The sequence below is a fragment of the Ostrea edulis genome, chromosome 7 (genome assembly GCF_947568905.1).
Source record: "Ostrea edulis chromosome 7, xbOstEdul1.1, whole genome shotgun sequence".
NCBI lineage: Eukaryota > Metazoa > Mollusca > Bivalvia > Ostreida > Ostreidae > Ostrea > Ostrea edulis.
The window spans coordinates 18877464-18900729 of record NC_079170.1 but is presented as its reverse complement, the minus strand read 5'-3'; the positions used below and the strand labels follow the sequence as shown (position 1 = coordinate 18900729).

General features: G+C 34.5%; 1 protein-coding gene across 2 annotated transcripts in view; it reads right to left on the bottom strand.

Moving 5' to 3' along the window:
• LOC130047887 (uncharacterized) overlaps positions 1-23266 on the bottom strand; it is a 105490-nt gene that overhangs the window by 35954 nt on the left and 46270 nt on the right. Inside the window, exon 6 of one of the 2 annotated variants that reach the window (XM_056143587.1) lies at positions 12481-13606. The exons of the other annotated variant lie outside the window; for it this stretch is intronic. Within the exon in view, the coding sequence (XP_055999562.1) occupies positions 13392-13606 (215 nt within the window). The 3' untranslated portion in view covers positions 12481-13391. Of the gene's footprint in view, positions 1-12480; positions 13607-23266 lie in introns of those variants that run through there. 2 annotated transcript variants of the gene reach the window in all.

Below are 23266 nucleotides of genomic sequence, written 5' to 3'. Positions count from 1 at the left end.
TAGGAGTTACGAAATTGATCACTGTTCGTTATCTTTGTCTTTCATTAAGTACAACTTTTGTAAACAACGAGAAGATCACTGGATCATGACTCTAGATACAGAATTCACATATGGATGCAATGATAATGTATATGATGAGGAAATTTGACTAGTCCACAAGGAAATAACGTGAATAAGATGGAACTCTTTTCAAATACTCAAAGACGGAAACGCAATCATGGACATCGTTCATATAAAAGACTAAGCATAAATGATGTCACTTTTGATTCACTTTTACCTTACGTCAATAGACAGTTGGGTCCACATCATATTTGCACAAGACTTTACTCTGTTCCTTTGAGATTTGTACCTGTTATTTGAAAAAGCCACAGCTAGTCTATACTTCGATTTTTCAACACCTGAATATAGACTGAACTCTATGATTATTTCTTTAACCCACCACGGGTCATGGATGATATTCCTTCCGAATCATACCGCCAGTTCCTTAAGCTCAAATTTACAAAAAAAGGAACAAATGTCATAAATATGCAACATTCTTCGTCATAAAAGAGTCCAGTCGTGTATTCCAACCTATTTCAAGTTTACATCCTGTATTTCCTACAAATATACTTCTACTATTGCATCCAATCATTTCAATTATAAGGAAACTTTGCAGTGCCTAGATATAAACCATATTATACTTAATCCACGAACATATTCTTGTTCTTGGTCTATTTTGTATTGCTTATGTGAGTTATGAGATTGGTCACTGTTCGTTATCTTCACATTTCATTGATACGCTTTTGCTAGTTACACATATATTACGGAGATTATATTTCAAGGCAAACTCTTGCGTGTGAGTATTACGGTCTTATTACAGCATCTAGTATTTATTTAGTTCAGTTTATGATCTTTTAAACTTAATATCTTAAAAAGCAACACATGTTATTTTATTATCCGACAACTCTTGTAACGTACGTATGTCACTAAATTGTTTTCATTTTTAGGAAACTTAATTCCTAAAATTACTTTAAATGTGCTTTAAATGAAATATTTTTGTGTCGTTTTCGAATTTGAAAACGACGAAATTCAAATATTTACTTTCGATGTTTTAGACCACCTCATATGCGAGCTCGATCGCGATTTTAAACCAGGTATTTCGTAGGTGTAAAGCTATATAACTAGTGTTGAACTGTGATGAAAAAAGAAGTAATATGAAAAGATTAAATAGAATAACAAATCATTACAATCTAGTATTGAAGTATATTTCTGGAGATTTAGCTTGTCTACCTGAACGAGAAGGACATGAAACAACAGCAGGGCTATTAACAGAAAGGTGACCTGTAATAATTAATAAATGTCTTTTCAAAGTAGATGTGTCATGACAAACACTAGGTTCAGAAGTAAATCTGGAATCTGATTAAACATCCTGAAAAGAAACTGGATTATGAATTGTACTGGTATATCTATACTGCATAGTGTCAGGTCCAACCCTTTGGGGATTCACGAAAATCTTAACACAATCACTCAAATAATGTACAAACATCTGATGAAAATTTGTGAGGAAATTTAATTCGAAGTGCAATGTTCCGAAAAGGGTTTTACACTTGAGTTGTGTAAAGGTTGACTGGGGAAATTGACGATGTAGAAGCTGAAAAAAAAAACACCCTGGGGTCAGAATCCCTACTTTGCGGATCATCAAATTTACAATTTTGTTACAATAACCATGAAGAAGATGCTGTTTAAGTCTTTTACACATAAACACCATAACCAATTTTGGTCCCACCCTTGGGTCAGAACCCCTACCCCTGAGTTTACTCAGGTGACTTAAAAAGCACGTGCTGTGAAAATACATGTACAGTATACGTCTAAGTCTTTAAGTTTTGGTTAATTATAATACAGGTACAATAATTAACCAAAAGATCTACATATGTTATGTAAAATCTTAATAAAGAAAGTAAAACCAACTAGTGCATTCCACTTTGCATATAATTTATACAATGGAAATATATAATTATTTGTCTCGAAAATTAGATTCAGAAATGTCAACTTATTTCTGATCATGATAACTACACGTGTATATAATTATATACAATTTATCAAAATTTGGTGTATTGGTACATAAATTACATATATACCGTATGCATCGAATACACAAATGGCTTTGAAGGCATGAAACTTGGGTAATGCATCTGTATCGTCTTTCGTATAGATCGAGCTATTCTAGGTAGGTCATTGAGTTCATACAAGTTTCTGTAAAGGAGTTCTAGTAATTTTTGCTCATCTTTTTTTAATATCATAGATATCGCAATACGAAATCAAAACATTTTTAACAATATACAAGCACGGCCTCAATCATTTAACGGTACCTATTATCCGCACATATATTTCCAGTTCTGTAAAGTAGAGGCAGGGGGAGGTGGTGGGGACAAAAGTGTATGAGAATTTCTATATATTTTTATTCCTAACAGAGAAAATAAGAAAGGATAATTCATAATTGTAATTACACCCCATTTCTTTTTCTCATTTAACACAATTTTTTTTTCTTCTATTTTTATTTTCATACAACTCTCACGCAATCACCTATATTACAAATATTATCTTTTATACTTATATGTATGTGTATGCTGATCTATAGCTCTGATTATGTGTATGTTGTTCACCTTATATTTCATTATGTATAAAATTGTATATCTGATGTGCCAGATGGCACAAAGAAATAAACTGAACTGAACTGAGAATTTCAGCTAATGAAGAAACCCCAAGCTTAGTTTCAAGAGCTTGTGGCGAATGCATGCTCCGGGTAGCATTTAAATCAGAAATATAAAAATGTTAATGAGTTGAATTCAGTAAATTTTAACAGGAAACACGAAACATTATTTATTTTTTTTATTTAATTAGGCCAAATAAAATAATACGTGTAGTTCCGGTTACACTCCCTTGAAAAATAGGGTAGGTACATGTATGTAGGTAGGGATTTTATTTTATTTTCATAATCTTTTTAACGATAGATTTTAAATGGAAACGCAATTTTCTTTTACTTTCTCTTCTTTGCATGTATCATTTATATATATGGTATGATATACACCTATCAAAATGGTAAATAAATAAGTATAGAAAAAAAATCAGTGCATTTACCAAAATCATGTTTTTGAACATGAAAGTAGGAAATGATATTTCAACCAGAGTACCAAGCCCTTCCAAGTTTTTAAATCTATCCATTTTTTTTTTAAATAAGGAGGGTGATTGCTCATTATTTTCAAACAACCTGAAAAATGGGTCATAAACCTATATGTATAGTGGTATACATTATGCATCCCTTCTCGTGAAAGAAAATCTTGAAACAAGAGGCCCAAGGGCCACATCGCTCACCTGAGTTACCTTGGCCCATATCTGAAGACTTTCCATATATATCTCCATGTAAAACCTTAGTCCGTATTGTGGCCCCAACCCAGCCCTGGAGGCCATGATTTTCATAAACTTGAATCTGCACTATGTCAGGAACCTTTCATGTAAATCTCGGCTCTTCTGGCTCATTGGCTCTTGAGAAGAAGATTTTTAAAGAGTTTCCTTATATATTTCTATGTAAAACTTTGATCCCCTATTGTGGCGCCAACCTACCCCCCGGGGCCATGGTTTGAACAAACTTGAATCTGCACTATGTCAGGAATCTTTCATATACATTTCAGTTCTTCTGGCTCATTGGTACAGAAGATTATTAAAGCTTTTCCCTATATATTACTGTGTAAAATTTGGTCCCCTATTGTAGGTCCAATCTACCCCCGTGATCCATGATTTGAACAAACCTGAATTTGCACTATGTCAGGAAGCTTTCATGAAAATTTCAGCTCCTCTGGTCCAGTGGTTCTTGAGAAGAAGATTTTTAAATGACCCCACCCAATTTTTGCATTTTTGTGATGGGTGATAATAGGTCCTCAGTACCCCTTGCTTGTCGTAAGAGGCGATTAAATGGGGCGGTCATTCGGATGAGACCGCAAAAACCGAGGCCACGTCCCAGTAGGTGTAGCACTATAAAGATCCCTCCCTGCTCAAAGGCCATAAGCGCCGAGCATTGGCCTAAATTTTGCAGCCCTTCACCGTTAATGGTTTTTAAGGTCATCTCCGAGGACCCGTGACATTCACACCTGATGCCGAGCCTTTGGCGATGGAACTGTCACTACCTGTTTTAACGACTTAGGTGTATCTCTATAAGTGAAATATTCTTGAGAGGGACGTTAAACAATATTCAATCAATCAATCTCCCCTTTGAAGGAGGCATGGCCCTTTATTTGAACAAACTTGAAAGCCCTTTATCCAAGGATGCTTTTGACCAAGTTTGGTTATAATTGGTCCAGTGGTTCTTGAGAAGAAGATGAAAATGTGAAAAGTTTACTACGACGACAACAGACAACGGACAATTTTGATCATAAAAAAGTGTGCATTATATTCGGCAAAATATGGTAACTGATCTTGGAAATAGTCAAACAAAATGTTTAGGGTCGGGTGTAAAAACTGGGGACGGTCGAGTAACCGAAACCCCACATTTTTTATTTGGCCTTATAAATATAATGGGGACCGTTAGCATATAGCCATTTCACTTCATCCTTTTCTGCCATGACGGCTTAAGTCTTCCATATATCTTTCGTACTTAGATATTGTATTGAACATAGATGCTAAGGGCTTTATAACAAACAGGATTGCTTCAGCTTCCCCATCGTAAACTTCCCATATGTATGTAGCAATATTTCATTATCACTTGTATATGGTGTTAAATGTCTTTCGACTAATTCAATACTCAAGAGCTTGTTCTGCGTATGATCGGGTTTTTAATCGAGGCAGCCTACTGACAAACAAGTCAATATTATTTTAGAGGTATCCGTTGTCGTGTTTAAAGTAAGCATTTCGCAAATTCTATGGTCGTTATAACGGTCTAGTTTGCCAATAGAGCCTATATTATATATGTGTGTGTGTGTGTGTGTGTGTGTGTGTGTGTGTGTGTGTGTGTGTGTGTGTGTGTGTGTGTGTGTGTGTGTGTGTGTGTGTGTGTGTGTGTGTGTGTGTGTGTGTGTGCGTGCGGGCGGGCGGGCGGGCGGGCGGGCGGGCGGGTGTGTGTGTGTGTGTGTGTGTGTGTGTGTGTGTGTGTGTGTGTGTGTGTGTGTGTGTGTGTGTGTGTGTGTGTGTGTGTGTGTGTGTGTGTGTCTGTGTGTGTGTGTGTCTGTCTGTGTGTCTGTCAGTGTGTGTGTCTGTGTGAGTACGTGCGTGTGTGCATGCATGCATGTGTACGTGTCTATGTGTTTGTCTGTGTGACTGACTATGTGTTTGTGTGTGTGTGTGTCTGTCTATGTGTTTGTGTGTGTGTGTCTGTCTATGTGTGTGTCTGTCTGTGTGGGTGGGTTTGTCCGTGTGTGTGTTTGTCTGTGTGTGTGTTTGTCTGTCTGTATATGTATGTGTGTGTGTGTGTCTGTCTATCTATGTTTGTCTGTGTGTACCCGTTCTATGTGTGTTTATCAGTGTGTGTCTGTCTGTCTGTGTTTGTCTATGTATGTGTTGTGTGTATCTGTCTGTGTGTCTGTCAGGTAGTCATAGAGAAACAGATGAAGCTTCAGAATATGAATTTCAATTTTATTGAATTCACTGTATATTGCATAAGGATCACTAACATAGGTGTGATACACTGTACATCTAGTGGAGTACACCGACTTTCCAGAAACTTTTTGATATGTCATCCATACGCATCCTGGCATGAAACCGCATCTGTTTGTCTATTTGAATTACAACAGTGGATCTACATAGGCTAGCTTAACTATGACATCATAATATAACACGTAATGTGATGTCATAATAGAGTAATGACATCAGCTTTTTTTTTTCTTTTTTTTTTTTTTTTGGCTAGAGTTATCTTCCTTGACAAATATTCTTCTTCATACAAAGGTCTCTTATTTTGACTTACGTTTATTAGATAAAAGCATTATATCAGGGTCATTTATTAAAGATGTGACGGTTTAGACGAACCAATTTTTAGGGCAAATTTCTCATTGAAATAAGTTTTTTTTGAACTTGAAAAAACAAAAAACAGACTCTCCAGGATTGCTCAAGTTAACATCCTTACTGGCCATTTCTGGGGTTTTTTTTCTACAATTCCTTTTATTTCACATTAAATTTCCTTAAAATACAATTCTAGTCTTTATTTGGAATCAAAATCACATGTATTTCACTCAGTTCTGGGTCTTTTATTCTATTTTCAACTTTACCAAGGGGAAGAACTCTGCTGGAAACAGTGATGTGAAAAGGGCAGTTTTTGTTCACTCATTTCAAGATATAATTAACAATAACTCCCCATGTATGATACATCATTTTATTCGGAAAATCTTAAATTTTTAAACAGTATAGGTATTTCATGATGTCGTAGAATTTCCGCAGTCTTTAATACCGATCATTTAAATAAATAAAATATAATCCTAAAGATAAAATAGATAAATAAATTAAAAAAAAAAATAAAAACTTCAAAATACAATTTAACATTATTTCTTGGATCAAGCATGCTTATATATCAACTACAACTAAATAAAACTATTTATATCAGTAGGACATGCCAATTTGTAATCTAGTTCGTCGGATTCGCCGCTTCTATTTGTAACAAATCCAAATTATAATATTATCAAAAAATAATATCCGCCCGCGTGTTCAAAAATATCCGTAAATATTTTTTTTTAGTTTTTACAACAAGCGCACAAATAACTTTGATGTATATGCTGACAAATGACAGAAGCGCGGGCTCTCGAGAAATTTCCTAACAGTGTAATACGGTTAAGTTATTCATGATGTCTATCTTAATATGTACGATACTTCATAACACTGGATTGGAAGTTGTTCGTTATGCTGGAATCGAACTGGAAGCCGATGAAACTTTTGAAGCGCTATTCGATGTCACTATTTAGAGAACATTGATAGCATATGATTGATTGTTTGATTAGCCTATATATTGACTGAAGTCTCTCTTGAGAATATTTCACTCACATGAAGACGTTACCATTGCCGGTGAAGGGCTGCAAAATTTAGGCCTATGCTCAGCGCTTATGGCACTGAGGGATCTTTATCGTGCCAAACCTGCTGTGACAAGGATCTCAATTTTTTGCAGTCCTATCTGAAGGACCGCCCCATTTATTCGCCTCTTACAACAAGCAAGGGGTACTGATCGATGACTATTTTAAACCGGACCGACAGTTAACGACAAATTCACAAAAGGTTTGGTGATGTCATATCAAAATTCAAGAAAATGCTCAAAGCGATGCAATGAATATTGCATTTGCAATGAATGTCAAAACTGGATGTGTCCCTAGCAATATGCATATCTCTAAATCGAAAGTTTGTAGAAATGAAACTTAAATAAAATGCTTCAAAAAGACCTTATCAGTTAATGTTGCAAAGTACATGTATTAGGTATAAAGAAAATAAGTCTTTGAAACCTGAAATACTTCTTATTTATTGTAAACTATATCAACAAAGTTGAAAAATATTAAGTTTATGTGGTAAACAAATGATATCTGATGATTTTAGATCTTTATTTTTAGGCGCCCGCTTTTTAAAATCACACTTAATTCAATTAAAAATATTTATATTTCTTGTATTCGCTCGCCTCATAATTTTTATCTCCAAAATTAAAAATAATATTTGTAAAATAATTTCGCCCTCTCGCCTCACTTTTTTTGTTTGAAAATCCGAAGAACTATTTTACAAATTGGTGTGGCCTTAATCAGTAATAAAAAAAAAAATGAACATGTATTCGTGCACAGTCCGAATTTCCTCGACATTGTTTACATACATACAGTACACGACACGAGTTTTATACACCCCACCGTGGAAAGACCACGGTGGAAAATCCACGAAGATACACCGTGTCCTCCGTGTTCCACGATGTGTGTTATTTGCGAATACACACAGCTGCTAAGAGCTTTGTTCTGGCCACGGGCGCCTTGCGGGAGATGGGAAAATGTGCCGCAGGCCAAATATTCATGATAAGGGTGAAATTTTAAGAAAAGGAAAAATGTCAATATTTTCCCTCCTGATACTTATATTGTTTTTCAGCGTTCTGAGCCAATTCCAACGATACCAAACACTATATATTATGTTTTTGAGAAAACCTGGTTTTGAAATTTTTTCTTTTAGTCTTTTGTTCCTCATTAAAATATTCTTAAATTCTATGTTTAAATAATGCGTACTTGCAGGCAATTCCTGTTTTGAATGCGAATTAGTATATTCAGTAAATGAAAAGCATACATGTACAACATGTAATAGGGATATTTAAAGGACACAACGCATGTTTCTAAACTTTTTCATTTTTTCACCAAAATTAACTCTTTTTATGCCTAAAACTACTTTAAATGTGTTTTAAATGAAATATTTTGCGTAGTTTTCGAGTTTGAGAGCGATGAAATTCAAATCTTGCGATATGCATATTTTCTTTCGCTAGTTTACGCGCCATTTTGTGTGACGTCATATGCGCCCTCGGGTTTGAAAACATCTATTAGCCATTTCATAAACAAATTAGATTTAATCGACAAGAAACCAATTGTCACATTAACGGCTTGTAAATAATAATGCATTAAGATGTTTTGTGCCGTGCTCGCGTGTACTAGTTGTCGGTAGAAAGGATTTAGACTGAGTATTTTTAAAAATTCTCGAAGGAAGGTACGAGAAAAAAGACGTGAATAATTTTTTTGTTGGAGCAAGAACTTTACCTTAAAAAACACACCCAGTCACCTTTTCAAACATCACTTGGACAGAGACCCTGATAAACTGCGAGAAAATGGATATATCGAAGCTATAAGCACTGGTAGGCCTATAGCATACATTCTGTTTTGCTCTTCAAATTCAATACACACTCGGATCAACTGACCTTCACCTTGTAACAACATATATCGACGATACAATGTAACTTCTACCAACTGGTAGATTTACAACAACAAAAAATAAAGATACAAAATAATTGAACTTTTAATTATACAAATAATAGAATATTGTATTTCCTAACTTTAAATTGAATTATAAAATTATTTCTTTATTAAACTCGTAGCATCTTGAGTGCGTCAGTAGGCTATAACGCCATGCTCCCACTTCGTACTTCCTAAAGACGTGCAGGTCACAATTCAAAAATAGTAATAAGATTGCTTTATTGAAATAAAATAATGTGATTACCACTTTAAATTTGAATATTTTTATTGATTTGTGTGTGTGTGTTGTCTTTTTCTTTCTTTCCGAAATGCACGCGTGACAATAGCTTGGCATAGGGCCTAGTTGTCAACAATTTAACGTATCATAATTTGTCTAATCCAAAAATAAATATGATTGCACTGTTTATTTTAGAAAAACAGCGCCAATTACAGATGTATAAAGGAATAACATCCCCAAACAGTTTGTAGACAGCGACCCATATAAACATTATTTACTCACAATTTTGCTGATTTCATACACGCTTTACTCGCTATATTTGGGTATTTACATCGTTATATGTGTGCACTGGTGGCGAACACATATAAAACTCGGACAATTTATCAACATCGATTTAAATGTTCCCCATGGTAAATTAATTAGGCCCCTAAAAGTTGAGTTTTTAATAATATCTCGTAGTACTTCACAATCCGAAGGGCGCATGTGACGTCACTGTACCACGTGACTACCTACCTAATTAACTAGACTTTTTGAAATCGGGGCTTAGATTTAAGTCTGTATTGTGGTTAATTATCGCAAAATTTCGGCGAACGAACTATTAGAATTAATTACTATAAGCATAAAGAAGACAAAATGCATGCAATATTGTATACTTTGAAAACATGAGATATGTCCTTTAATAATTACCGATCTGCTCTCTCTCTCTCTCTCTCTCTCTCTCTCTCTCTCTCTCTCTCTCTCTCTGACAAGTGCGCTGTTTAATATGATTACTTTCATCATATTGTGTTAATATGCATCTTGACAAATATAACTTGATCTAATATAGAAATTAGAGCATTGTCGATGATTAACAAATTGGAATTAATTTATTACTTAATTAATAGAAGCAAAAATACAAACCATCAAATTATTTATTTTTAAAATCCCGAGTTAATTACATTTGACGGAGACTTATGTTTAATGTATTTTCAAATTGATAGAGGTTTTCATAAAAAAAATAAATTCATCGGGAGTGTCTGGATAATGTAATGATTTTTGTATAATAAGTTTATACCATGCAAATTCCTAGGGTCTTTGCCACAGTATAACTAAATTACGGTTAGCTAGTTTGGGTTTTGACTTCTTATGAAAAGTGTGAAATATATTGGATCGGCGAGATATCAGATCTAGTCTAAGATCACGGGTATCTTGCGCCGACCCAATATATTTCACACTTTCCGCAAGAAGCCAAGCACTTCTGTTGATTTCAAATAAACGGATTAGCTGACCCCCAATTGTTCTACTAAGGCGAAAACCCCTTCGAATTTACATGGAATGTACAAGTTATACACAGGTCATTGTTATAGTCATACATCATAGTACCGCTAAACCGACAAACATTTTTTTTTCAATTTTAGATAAGTTATCGAATGACGAAGTATGACCAAACTGCAGATTGAACTTTATAGAGCCCAGTGCTAACATTATTTATATTTTTCAATGTACTAGAAGGGGTATGTTGCCGGTTAAGTTGTGTAAAATTCTTGACAGGCAATAAGATAACAACAACAAATGGTCCTTAAATTGTCCGATTATGAAAACCTTAGGGGGAGGGGGGGGGTAGTAGTCTGAAACTGTCTCAATTCCCCCTTCCGACTTCAATTTCTTAAATCGTGCAGTGGGTAGATCGCTACGAATGTAGCACGGAAAGTCACAGAACAAAAAGTTACAAGGCTAAATCCTTAACTTTCAAGTTTTTAAATTACACCCTCTCCGATTCTACGTGTTTGTAATCCTCGGTGTCAAATGCAACTAGTTCATGAAAAAAAGACTAATATTAATATAAACAGAAATGACTTAACGATTATTTGCTTTTATTCATATACGCTATCGATTATTAAAATCTTTAATTGATATATGAAATCATTTTAAAATTTAGATGCATTAGATAATGAAAGCAGCACACGCACACACAGAGAGAGAGAGAGAGAGAGAGAGAGAGAGAGAGAGAGAGAGAGAGAGAGCATTGGTAATCATTGATTATAATATTCATGAATGTATGCAGATACGGGAAGTTTAATACGTTCAGTATAAATCTTGAAAGTACAATTTCTTTCTGATTAATTATCCATCCACTTACATTCTGATATTTTTTTTTATTTCTTTACATGTTAAATTTTTCGGCTGGTTCGGGTTAGGACTAATGAATGAGTCCCCCCCCCCTTCTAAAACGATGTGACATGCTTAGCTGTCTATCTCCCTCTCAGTCAAAAATAAAATAGATACATGCTATATATATACTACAACATCATTGGATTTACTATATAATTCTTCGATTTCACCTTCATAATACATGTTAATGCAAGCGGACTATCTAGGCATTTTTTTTCCATCTTCGCTAGCCAAGATTATTCGTCCACGAAGGCACAGATGACCCAAAACCCATTACTAGCGGAGATGAGATGAATGTCACCCCCGTATGATGTTATAAACTGACCAAAACCTTGTACTTTTGTTTTACAACTTTCATTCAGAAGACGCGCAAGTTTGTGAGTCACTGAATAAACGAGAAAACATCTGCATACTCAGGTGTTTATATTTATATTAAATTTTTAAAGTCTCAGTGTATTATCGCCGAGCAGGGTAGAAAATGTATGTACCATATTCTTCGAATTTGTGATAATCTGTCACTGAATATTGTAACAAAACTTCATGTATTTGATACTTATGTTTCAAGTGTTTTGAATTATGGTAGTGAAATTTGGGGTTTTAACCCAGGTAATGATGTTGAAAAGGTACATGTGGACTTTTGTAAGCGAATTTTACATGTAAAGAAGTGCACTCCAAATTATATGGTTTACGGGGAACTTGGTCGTGTGCCAATGTATAATTTACGTATGATAAAAATTATCAAATATTGGTTGAAAGTTATCAAAACCGACAATTGTATCCTTCAATCTATATATGATGACATGTTGATTTGCAATCACAAGAACTGTAATTGGCGCTGCCAAGTTAAGCATTTATTATTATCGAAAGGATTTGGTGATGTATGGTTTAACCACTATGTTAATAATGAAGTTTTATTTCTAGAATGTCTCAAACAGCGTTTAACTGACAACTTCATGCAGTCACGAGATGAATTTTTTGATAATTCACCCAAATGTATTCTGTATAGACACCTTATTGATAATGTTACCATTCAATTTTACTTGACAAAATCTATTCCGGAAAATCTTATTAATCTTTTAGCAAAATTTAGATTGTCTGCTCACCAGCTTAGAATTGAACAAGGTAGATATAATGGCACAGCAAGACAAGATCGATTGTGTGAATTTTGTAATTTGAACGAAGTTGAGGACGAATATCATTTTATTTCAATATGTCCTTTGTACAAAAACCTCAGATCTGCATATATAAAAAAATATTATTGGTCGCATGCTTCTATGTTTAAACTGGTACAATTGATGTCAATTCATAATAGAAAACAACTCTGTAATCTGGGTAAATTTTTAAAAGGTGCTTTACTCTTACGATCTAGCCAAACTATCGTCTAATGTATATGCTGGTTTTTGTTGGTTTCTTTTTTATGTAAACTTGTCTTATAACTCTCTTCATGTATGTCCATCCTCTAATATCCACTCCACTTTTCATACTGTATACATCTTTTTTTGTTTATACTTTGTAATTGAATATGTATTATGCTGATGAGCCGTAAGGCTTAAAGCCAATAAACAATACAATACAATACAATATACAGGATGTCGAGAATTTGGGTGTTTCATAAAAAGGTGTGAACGTCTGCAGGGAAGTCTACATACGGATATGTACCCAAAATACCAACGTATCATTAAACAACAATTAAAAGAATTGAATGATTTATAGCTAATTTCTAAATAATGAATGGAGTAGGGGGGCATGCATGCTGGCCAAGAGAATAGGTTTTTTGGGTGAATCATTTCGGAAATTATTTCTTGTTTTATCACACGGAGGTACACGGTGGCATCGACAGAGGTACAGGTGACATCCACGGAGATGGGCGGTGGCATACACGGAGATCCTCCGTTGACTTCAATGTCTAGCTCGCGCGGAAGAAATAGGACTTCAAAGGTGCCGACAATTTTAAAGGTCCACCGTGTTTGGGGCAAATTTGTTCCACCGCGTTGCGTAGAACACGCATAAACTGTACTTATACTCTACCACTTGTAAGTTGTAAGGAATTCACAAGTCAGATCATTGCACTTTCATTGCTGCTGCTTTACAAGCTATTTGTTATATATTCGCTGTCGTTTGCTATTCTGCTTTTCTGTGAAATGATTTGAACGCTTTTCGCTCACAGGAGTGGGAAATGATATGATATCATAATCTTTCGCAATTAGGCCATTAGCCAAACCAAATTGCAGCAGATATGTTGCAGCATCCAGCGCCTTTTGAGTGAGATGTCCAGTTTTGTAGGTTTCCAATCCCAGAAAGCAAAAGTCTACAAAATACAAACTCCATTATTATTTAAATCAATTACAGAAATCATTGAAAGATTATTATGGGCCGGCACGAACTGGTCCATTATATGAAATAAGATTTGAGCAGTCGCATGTGTTTCTGCCGGACAGATGCATGTTACTGCTGAAGTGTTTTAGTAAAATATAAGGTATTTTATCTACTTATTTTGTTTTTGACAAAGGTTTATATATTATTATGACCCTGGTATGATATGTAAAATTTTAAATGTCAAAAAATCGATAAGAAACTTTCGCATAACGATGCATTCTATAAATAGAAGACAAGAAAATCAATAAACTGTTTGACAAGCGAAGGTCACGCCATACAGCACGGGAACCACGTGAACTGGATGTATGTAAAACTTATACGGTACCAATTTTGATGCACCAGATGCGCATTTCGACAAATAATGTCTCTTCAGTGATGCTCAACCGAAATGTTTGGAAATCCGAAATCACAATCAATTTGTAACATGTAACATGTCAAACGTCATAGGTAGTAAATAAGTGTTTTATTATACCAAAGTAGATTTTACATGTGTCAGACAAGTGAAGTTTACCTGTCTCCATTGTCGTTTGGTAAACTAATTAGAGTTATCGGACTTTGACGTCACAGATTTGATAACACTAGACAGAGTTATTTCGAAAAAAATAACGCGGGGAAAATATAGCATCCGGTAAATAGTTTCGAGACTATTTCCCTAGCGCATATAGTTAAGAAACTATTTCACGGCTAGCGTTATCCAGAAGAAATGGCAAATTTATTCACCTAACATCTATATAGCAAAAACATTCAGAGGTAATATGTTTTACGGCGTGACCGTGTTCGAGGGCGAAACAAAAAATATTGGCATTAGTATCTAGATCGATAACAGGACAAAAATATCTCGAAATTTTAGCACCTGTCGTGTGAGGACAGAGCTCAATCAAAGTATTTTAACTTTAGACATTTTTATCCGCCTATTTCTTGAACGCGGGAAACGCTATGCAACTGATGTAAACAGTGCATTGTGAGTCATATTCAACGTCGCTGTTTAACAAATTCACAAACATAGGAGACATTACATTGTACAATCGCGTTTTAAATCGAGGAGTGATTTTATATATGATTCAGAAAATAAGATTTACATGCTTTTACGTATTTCATGTAACATCTCAGAACGACGTTAAAGCTGACATGAATTAATAAATATAGTATAATTCTATATGTCCGCCATATTTCTCTGCTAATCCGCCATATTAGTTGGAATTTCTATTGTTATATGTATCGGGGTTCCCATGGTATATAAGGGGACGAGCTTTGTTACGCTTCACTTCACATCAGTGTCTTCGATTTACCTGTGCGGGTAGCTTCGACAGGTAACACGTACATCTCCGATACTAATTTATAAGACATCAAGAAGAAATGAAATCACGTTTTGAAACACCACGCAGTGCTCAAAATTATAATAAACATATCGTACAGTAGTAAATCATTCTAAATATATATATTTGGATAAATATATATAGAATGCCTTTTCTTTACGTGAACGTGCGTGCATTTGCAGTAAATATGTCAAAACTATACAAAAGTGCGGAGAAATATTTCATCTTTTATCTATTGATAAAATGGAATAAGCAAAGAGTATACAATCTATACCATTCACAATTACTTCAAGTAAAAGGCAAAGACATAAATACTACTGTACTTATAAAAATGGCATGTATGCTCGCCATGAAAACGCATAGAATGCGGACGACTATTTACCTGGGCCTACTCGTAATATCTGTAAAGAACCGCAGATGTACGTGTACACTTGTCGAAAATACTCTAAGTAGTAGTAAAAATCCCTTTATTTGCATAATCCATGAAACAAAACGATAAACTTCATTTGCATTCCAACAGTAAACAACATTGTCCATTGTACAGACTGCGACACACTTAGCCCGTGCCGATCAGCTATCTTCAATCAGGGGAAGTATCAGAGTATAATATTTACCCTGTATCGTGCATGAATCCTTATACCATATGATTTACTGGTCAGAGTATTGCAGATTTATAAATCAGGAAAACATTTAGGTACATAAATTTGCATATACAATACTGTACGAGTGTATGGGATGTGAGAGAGAGAGAGAGAGACAGACAGAGAGAGAGAGAGAGAGAGAGAGAGAGAGAGAGAGAGAGAGAGAGAGAGAGAGAGAGAGAGAGAGAACAACGAGAGAGAGAGAACAACGAGAGAGATAACGACGAGAGAGAGAGAGAGAGAACTGATGATCTTGTAATAATCGTGCTCTTATTAAGACAAATGATATCGTTAATTCGATAAAAAGAGAACAGTACCGGTACTAGTAACTCAATATTGCTCTCATTAATTGATAATACAGATTTATTTGATTCATTTAAAGCACGCATTAATTAAAAATTAAACATATTTTTAAATAATGTTATTTTCAATTACTTCATTTTATGCTAATTTGGCGCTCAATAGATCTGATATATCTATGCCATTTTGCGTTATTACATTCTGCGTCTAACTCGACGCAAATTGTACTAATGCAAAATGTAATAATCGAGTTTATCATATTATACGTCGTTATCAAACATCAAGGGGAGAGGACAATAGTGTCTGTCACCCACCTTTAATAACAATATCCATTTTTTTGTTAGTTTGAAAGTTCTGATATAATAGTAGAAGACACACACCACCACCAATTAAGAAAATGAAGATATGAGGCACTCATAGTAGAGGACTCTAACCACCCCATCCGACCCCCAAAGATTGAAGAAAATGAAGTGTAGAGGGAAAATATTGAGGTAGTCAAAGTGAAAGACTCTTTAACCCTTCACCCCACATTAGGACTTTGAACATCAGACAAAACATCTTGGTTTGTTTGGGTGTTTTGTTTTATTTTATTGCTGTTTTCGTTCATCTTTTTTAATTATTATTTTGAATGGCAAGAAATTTTGAAGAATCCAATTTTCCATTTTTTCCCCTGTTGTACCCCCCCCCCCCCCCCCCCCCATGAAAAATGACGATACATGTCTGGTTATTACATGTACATTTTGTTTTGCAACACATGCATGTATACTAATTGTATGGTGCATGTAGAATTGCACGCTTTACCAAGTTTTCCTTCATTTACACAGTATAAGGAATGGTAAACCAAAATCAGAAAACAAAATGCATAAAGACCAAGGTATTTTCAAGCCTAGGAACTTCATTCATGAATACATAAATACACTGTACATGTATTCAGAAAAATCGCATGCATGCATTGCAGGACTATAGCATTTGTGTGTTTTAACGTTTCTGTAACATGCCATAATGATTACTTTGAGGCTTGAGTGTAATTTATTCATGAATATTTTCATTTCGTAGATCTGGCGCAATGGCCATACCGCTGTACGTAGAAATTTCAAATTCAAATGTATTCGATAAGATGTTAGTATGCATAAATCAGTAAAATTCGTGTTGAGCTTTTATTTGATATGATACAATGTCAATATACTGTAATGCATTAGTAGGATATGCAGAAGGCAAGAGTATAAACATTTTCTTTTTTCATTATCAGTATCAATATCTATATGATCACGAAAAAACATTATATAATTTATATCCGGATTCATTTATACCGATTTAGATATCAATAAAAAACAAAGCTGCATAGTTTGGGAGAGGGGTTTCTAATGAGTCTGATGAAATTAAAAGAAGGAACCCAACATTTGCATTCAAACTAGATATACTTCAACATGAATTTTTAAGAAGAATAAGATATTTTATGTCAAACGATGCGATGCTGAAGATTTTTAATACATGTACTATGATTTTTTCCACATTTTACATATTGTTGTACTATATGGAGCAATCCAAGAAATGCTGAAAATGTGAATAAGCTTTTTATATTGCAAAAACGAGCTGCAAGAGTAATTCTTAACATCAGAAATTTTGAAACACCATCTAATGTCATCTTTACAGAACTTAACTGGTTGCCTCTATCAGATTACTTTGTCTATAGAAAAGTCATTTTAGTGTATAAAGTTGTACATGGTTTAATGCCAGGTTATTTAAATGTTTTTAAATATGTATCAGAAGTCAGTCAGAGGCAAACTAGAAATTTTTATTCAAATATATTGTATATACCCAGGGCAAAAACAGAATATTATAGAAGATCTTTCAGCATTTCAGGGAGCACAGTGTGGAATGCCTTGAGTCAAAATATAAGAAACTCAACGAGTGTTGCGTGTTTAAGAGAAATTATCTTAGAGATTATCACCATACTTTTTAAGCTTCATTTTGTTTCTATTTATCTTACATTCATAATTATTTCTTAAGTTTATATGTATTCTACTTCTTTTAATCTGTGTTTATTTTACTAATATCTGTCTGTATGTATGTTATATGCAGGACCATATTGAAAACTAGCGTTATCGCTAAATATGTAATCCTGGATAAATAAAGGCTTTATTATTATTATTATTATTACATGTAATTCATTTCTGCTCTGACTGAAAGCATGATTCTAAATTCGGGAACGAATCTTGCATACAAAATAATTAATAGGGGAACACATAAATTCGAACTCCTTTGGAATTTAATGAAATGTAGATATGCACCTTTCTTTCAACACGAATTGATATGTTGTTTCAGGCACGAAAACAGGGGGTTGGGGTGGGCAGGAAGGCTGGTCTGCTTTCCCCACTTTTTTTGACAATTTACTTTTTTCCCGTTATTCTATCTAACATACAAGTCAGTATTTTCTACATGCACAGTTCAAACTAATATTTTTTTTTTTTTTAATTTGTAATGAATTCAATTATAAGCATCAACTCCTGTAAGTTTCCAATATATTGTCAATCACAAATCTTTAAATAGCTGGAAATTTTTAATGTTTGAAAGCTTACATTTATATAAGTGATCAATTTTCTTTCCTTCTGTGAAATGATATATTATAAATCGAAGTAGGACGGTCGCTCTCTCTCTTTCTCTCTCTCTCTCAATGAATATGGACATACACAGACCGTAAATAATTATGTGGTTCCAAAAGAGACAACAAAACTATATTTTCGTTTATAAATTTCCTTTCATATGTGTCTTTGTGTAATCAACTCTTTATTATGGATTGCAAATGTAATACACGCATTTGCACACAGATGTATATTTTCGATCATTATTCCCTTATTTGTATATCCAAGTTTGTATATGATCATCGAGAAATTTTGAATTGTGCACGCAATATATCCAACCAGATATTAGATTCCCCATTTCTATAAACTGCAAAACCTCGACCAGACAAGCAGGAAAATTTTTCGACTCTGACATATCCCCTGATTGAAGACACACTGTTTGGCACGGGTGAAGTGTGTCGCAGTCTGTATAATGGAATGAGAATGTGTTGTAAAGTTCTAACGAGATACAAATGGAGTTTATCATTTCGTTTCGTGGATTTATCAGAATAAAGAGAATCTAATATTTTCGGTAAGTGCACATCTCCGATACCTGTTGAATAGACGCCCGTATTTGATACTTTTTTGGCGATTATACCTTGTGCATTGCATATTATGCATATGGCATGCACCTTTATTTTGCAAGAATTGATATAAATAATATATTTTATGCTCTTTGTCTATTCCATTCTATCAGTATGCAATTGGCAAATGATTTATCCGCATTTATTTTATTAGAAAATGCAAATACTTGCATGCACTTACAAGTATGCAAGAAAAGTTGTTGTTTTTTTTTTCATTTTTGTCTAACTTATCTAAACTTCCAGAACGTTACATTAGTATACAATCAATATTTTGTAATTTTGAGCAAAGCATAATGTTTTAAAATGTTATTTTATTTGTTTCTCATTCCCTATATATTACTATCGGAGATGTGCACTGGTCGAGTCAACCTAGAAAAATCACTCAGGTGTGACAATCACATTTGGGGTATATACGGGTAGAGTAAATTAGGCTACCTGAAAGAAATATGGCGGATAAGATGAGAAAGGTGTACGTATTTATTAATTCATGTCAGCTTTAACTTGGATACATGAGATTCAATATGGAGAAATACATGTCCACGCGCTAATATTCGAATCTACGCCATTGAAACCAAACTTTTCAAGTTCCATAGGTATGGTTTAATTTTTCATTAGTTTTCTATATTTTCCTTTTAAAGATGTATATATGTGTTAACTATAGGGAGAGTTCCGTTCCCTTCGGGCCGTGAGAGGGCTTCGCCCTCTATAATTACAGGCTAGCTGATCGTGTATAAGTTAGAAAATATATGGCTCCCATCAGTCAGGTACCTCAACAATCGCTTGACTTTACACTAATCAAGTTTCGGCGGTGTGATATACGATGTATGACTGCTAAATATGGTGGTTTTTGTTTATACCAAGCGCTAATTGCTTTGCGGTATCATATAGAATTAATGTCTTATCCGTTTACATCAGTACAGTATGTTCCTTTTCATATTCATTAATTTCGTTTTTTATTTCATAATTTCGTTTTTTATTTAGTTTTGGGTTTATTTAGCTATTTCATTTTTTTATTGAACAATTTGGTGGGTTTTTTTATTTAGTAATTTTGTTTTTTATTTAGTTTTAGATTTTTAAATAATATTTTCATTTAATATTTTCGTTTTTTATTTAATAATTTCGTACTTTATACCAAACTTTTGTTTTTTATTTAGTGTTGATTTGCACTAATGGGCTTCCGTACAAAATGGTATCAAACCGCAATCAATCAATATTTACAGACTTTGTTGCATCATGACCCAACATTGCCTGCAAAAATATCACGCAATGGACAAATGAATAAAATCAGTGACTAAAATTATTTTTCAGTCACATTATTTTTCATTCATTACAGGTTAATCCCTTAACTCATACTCAATTACAATCAGAATATTGACGCTATGAATTGGAGACCGCAATCGGAACATCACTCGGTCTTTTACGTGTGGAATAAACGGAAAAGGCCGAATGATGTTCCGATTATTGAGGACCTCAATGTGTATACGCCATCCCACCCTCTGTATTCAGGGGAAATAACTCGCAATGCATTGTGAAAAATGTATCCCATTTACAGGTCTTTAAATTCAAATATAAGAATTTCCACCATGCGACTTTATGGAAATTGCCAAGAACAGAAATGTTCATGTGCAACGTCACAGAAACGAAATGTAATTACTCGAAGCGAAGTATTTCGATTGATCGGACAAACGTGTATCTGTGTGAACCGTATAGATATATACGTTGACTTTGGTATTGTGAATTCAGGTTAAAATCTTACACAAAACTAGCTGCATTATTGAGCTAGCGATATATTGTTACATCATATATAATTAACTATTTTCTTCATTAATAATTCGATCCCGTGGGGGTTCGGGTTAGAATAGGTCCTCAGTACCCCTTGCTTGTCGTAGAAGGCGATTAAATGGGGCGGTCCTCCGGATGAGACCGCAAAAACCGAGGTTCCGTGTCACAGCAGGTGTGGCACGATAAAGATCCCTCACTGCTCAAAGGCCATAAGTGCCGAGCATAGGCCGAAATTTTGCAGCCCTTCACTGCCAGTGGTGACGTCTCCATATGAGTGAAATATTCTCGAGAGGGACGTTAAACAATATAAAATCAACCAATCAATCACTAATAGTTCGCCATTGCTAACATCTCCGGATGTCATCAAAATTTCTCTATTTTTTTATCAGCCTCCCCGTTGTAATTTTCGCGAGCTTTTGAACAAAAGAATTCTTCGGAACATCTTTCCTTAAAATATTTATTTCTTACATTTCCCAAAATCTCTCCGGCCCATAAATTTGGTACTTGCACCAATGTTTCTTGTTGTTTGTTTAATGAATGTATGCAGTATTAACTTGATGTGCAGTGTAATAATGTTTTCGAACAACTTGATCATTACGACCAAACAGAAACCCCATACAAACATAAATTAGCAAACACTCAGTGTAAATATTTACCAATATTTCTGGAAGGTACACCTGTTGTGTAGTACATGTTTATTGACAAATAAAACCTCATTTAAACTTATGAGTAGGTCACCCAAGTAACTTACATGTAGGCGAGCTATTGAGTCACTTGTGCCTACAGCATAAACTTTTCACATTTTCAACTTTTTTAGTACAACTGGGCCAATTTGAACAAAACTTGTCACAACTTATCTTTGAGTGAAGAGGATTCAAGTTTCCTCCAGTGAAGCACAATGCCCTCTTCCAAGGGGAGATAATCAAAGAAAGACAAAACCATGCTTGGAGAATTTTAAAAAATCTCTCTCGGGCACCACTGAGCCACAAAAATTGAAATTTATACGAAAGTATCCTGATTTAATGTAGTTTCAAGTTTATACACGTGCAAACCATTGCAGCTTTTGGAAGGATAGGGACGCAATATGGGATTCAATTTTCATAGAGAAGAAACATTGAAAATTCTCTAAAGAACAGCAACTGATAGTGCGAATTCAAGATTGTTCAAATTAAGTCCACCGGGGGTAGGGTGGTGCAACACTAGGGGATCAAAGTTTTTCATGAGGATATATGGAAATAGTCTTTATAAATCTTCGCATCTAGAACAGAGCAATGCTGGGTCTTATTGATATGCAAGCATCTCCAGGAAAGTGGAATTTCAAGTATGTTGAAATTGTGAATCCCTGGGGTAAAATGGTTACATTTGAAAAAAAGAAAAGTCTTTTAAAATCTTCTGAGGAACTGGAGGACCTTGAATGCTCAAGCATCCACAGACCTGTAGTACATATTGACATTTGCTCAAATCATAACTACCAGGGGTAGGGTGGGGCCACAATAGGAGATAGAAATTTTACATGATGAAAGAGAAAATTTTCAAAACTCTTCTTAAGAACAGCAGGACCTTAATTACTTATATTAGTACAAGCAGCTCCAAATAGTACATATTGACGTTTGTTCTTATCATAAAGGTAGGATACGACTATAATATGAATAAATGTTTTGCATGGGATATATACAATATGTAGGGAGATTCTTAAAACTTGAAAATGAGTCATATCAAGATGCAAACTTCTCAAGGTAGTGCAGCTTTAGGTTTGTTCAGTTGGTGATGGTAGGGTTACCATAGAGGATCAAAGTCTTCCATGTTTGTGTTGTGTGTATGTTTCTCAAGGTCGTAAGTTCAACCCTGGTTGAGCCGGAATTGGGTATCCATAAACAGTTGCTTCTTCAATCATAATGTAAAAAGATCTGTCATTCAGAGATTTACTTCGTTAAACAGTTTTCATAGTCAATATATTCGCAGTCTTTGGTGATCGGGTCTTTTAACAATCTGTTGGAATTCCCATGTACACGAGATGTGCTCCTTTATAAGGTGACCTGATTTTATATTACATTATATATAAGAGCTAGAATTTATTTAAAAGCTTCTACAAGACAAAAGAAAATTTCTTGCTATGACCTTCAACTCGATATTTAGATATATCGACGAATTTTTATCTATCAACAAACATCATTTTCCTCCAGTTTTCGATTTAAAATATCCCATTGAAATCAAATAAAAGACATTACATAGTGTTCCATATCTTCTACGTACTTATATATTTTACTGAATATATGTTAACTGCAAACTAAAACAAGAGGCCCATGGGCAACATCGCTCACCTGAGTCACCTTGGCCCATAACTAAAG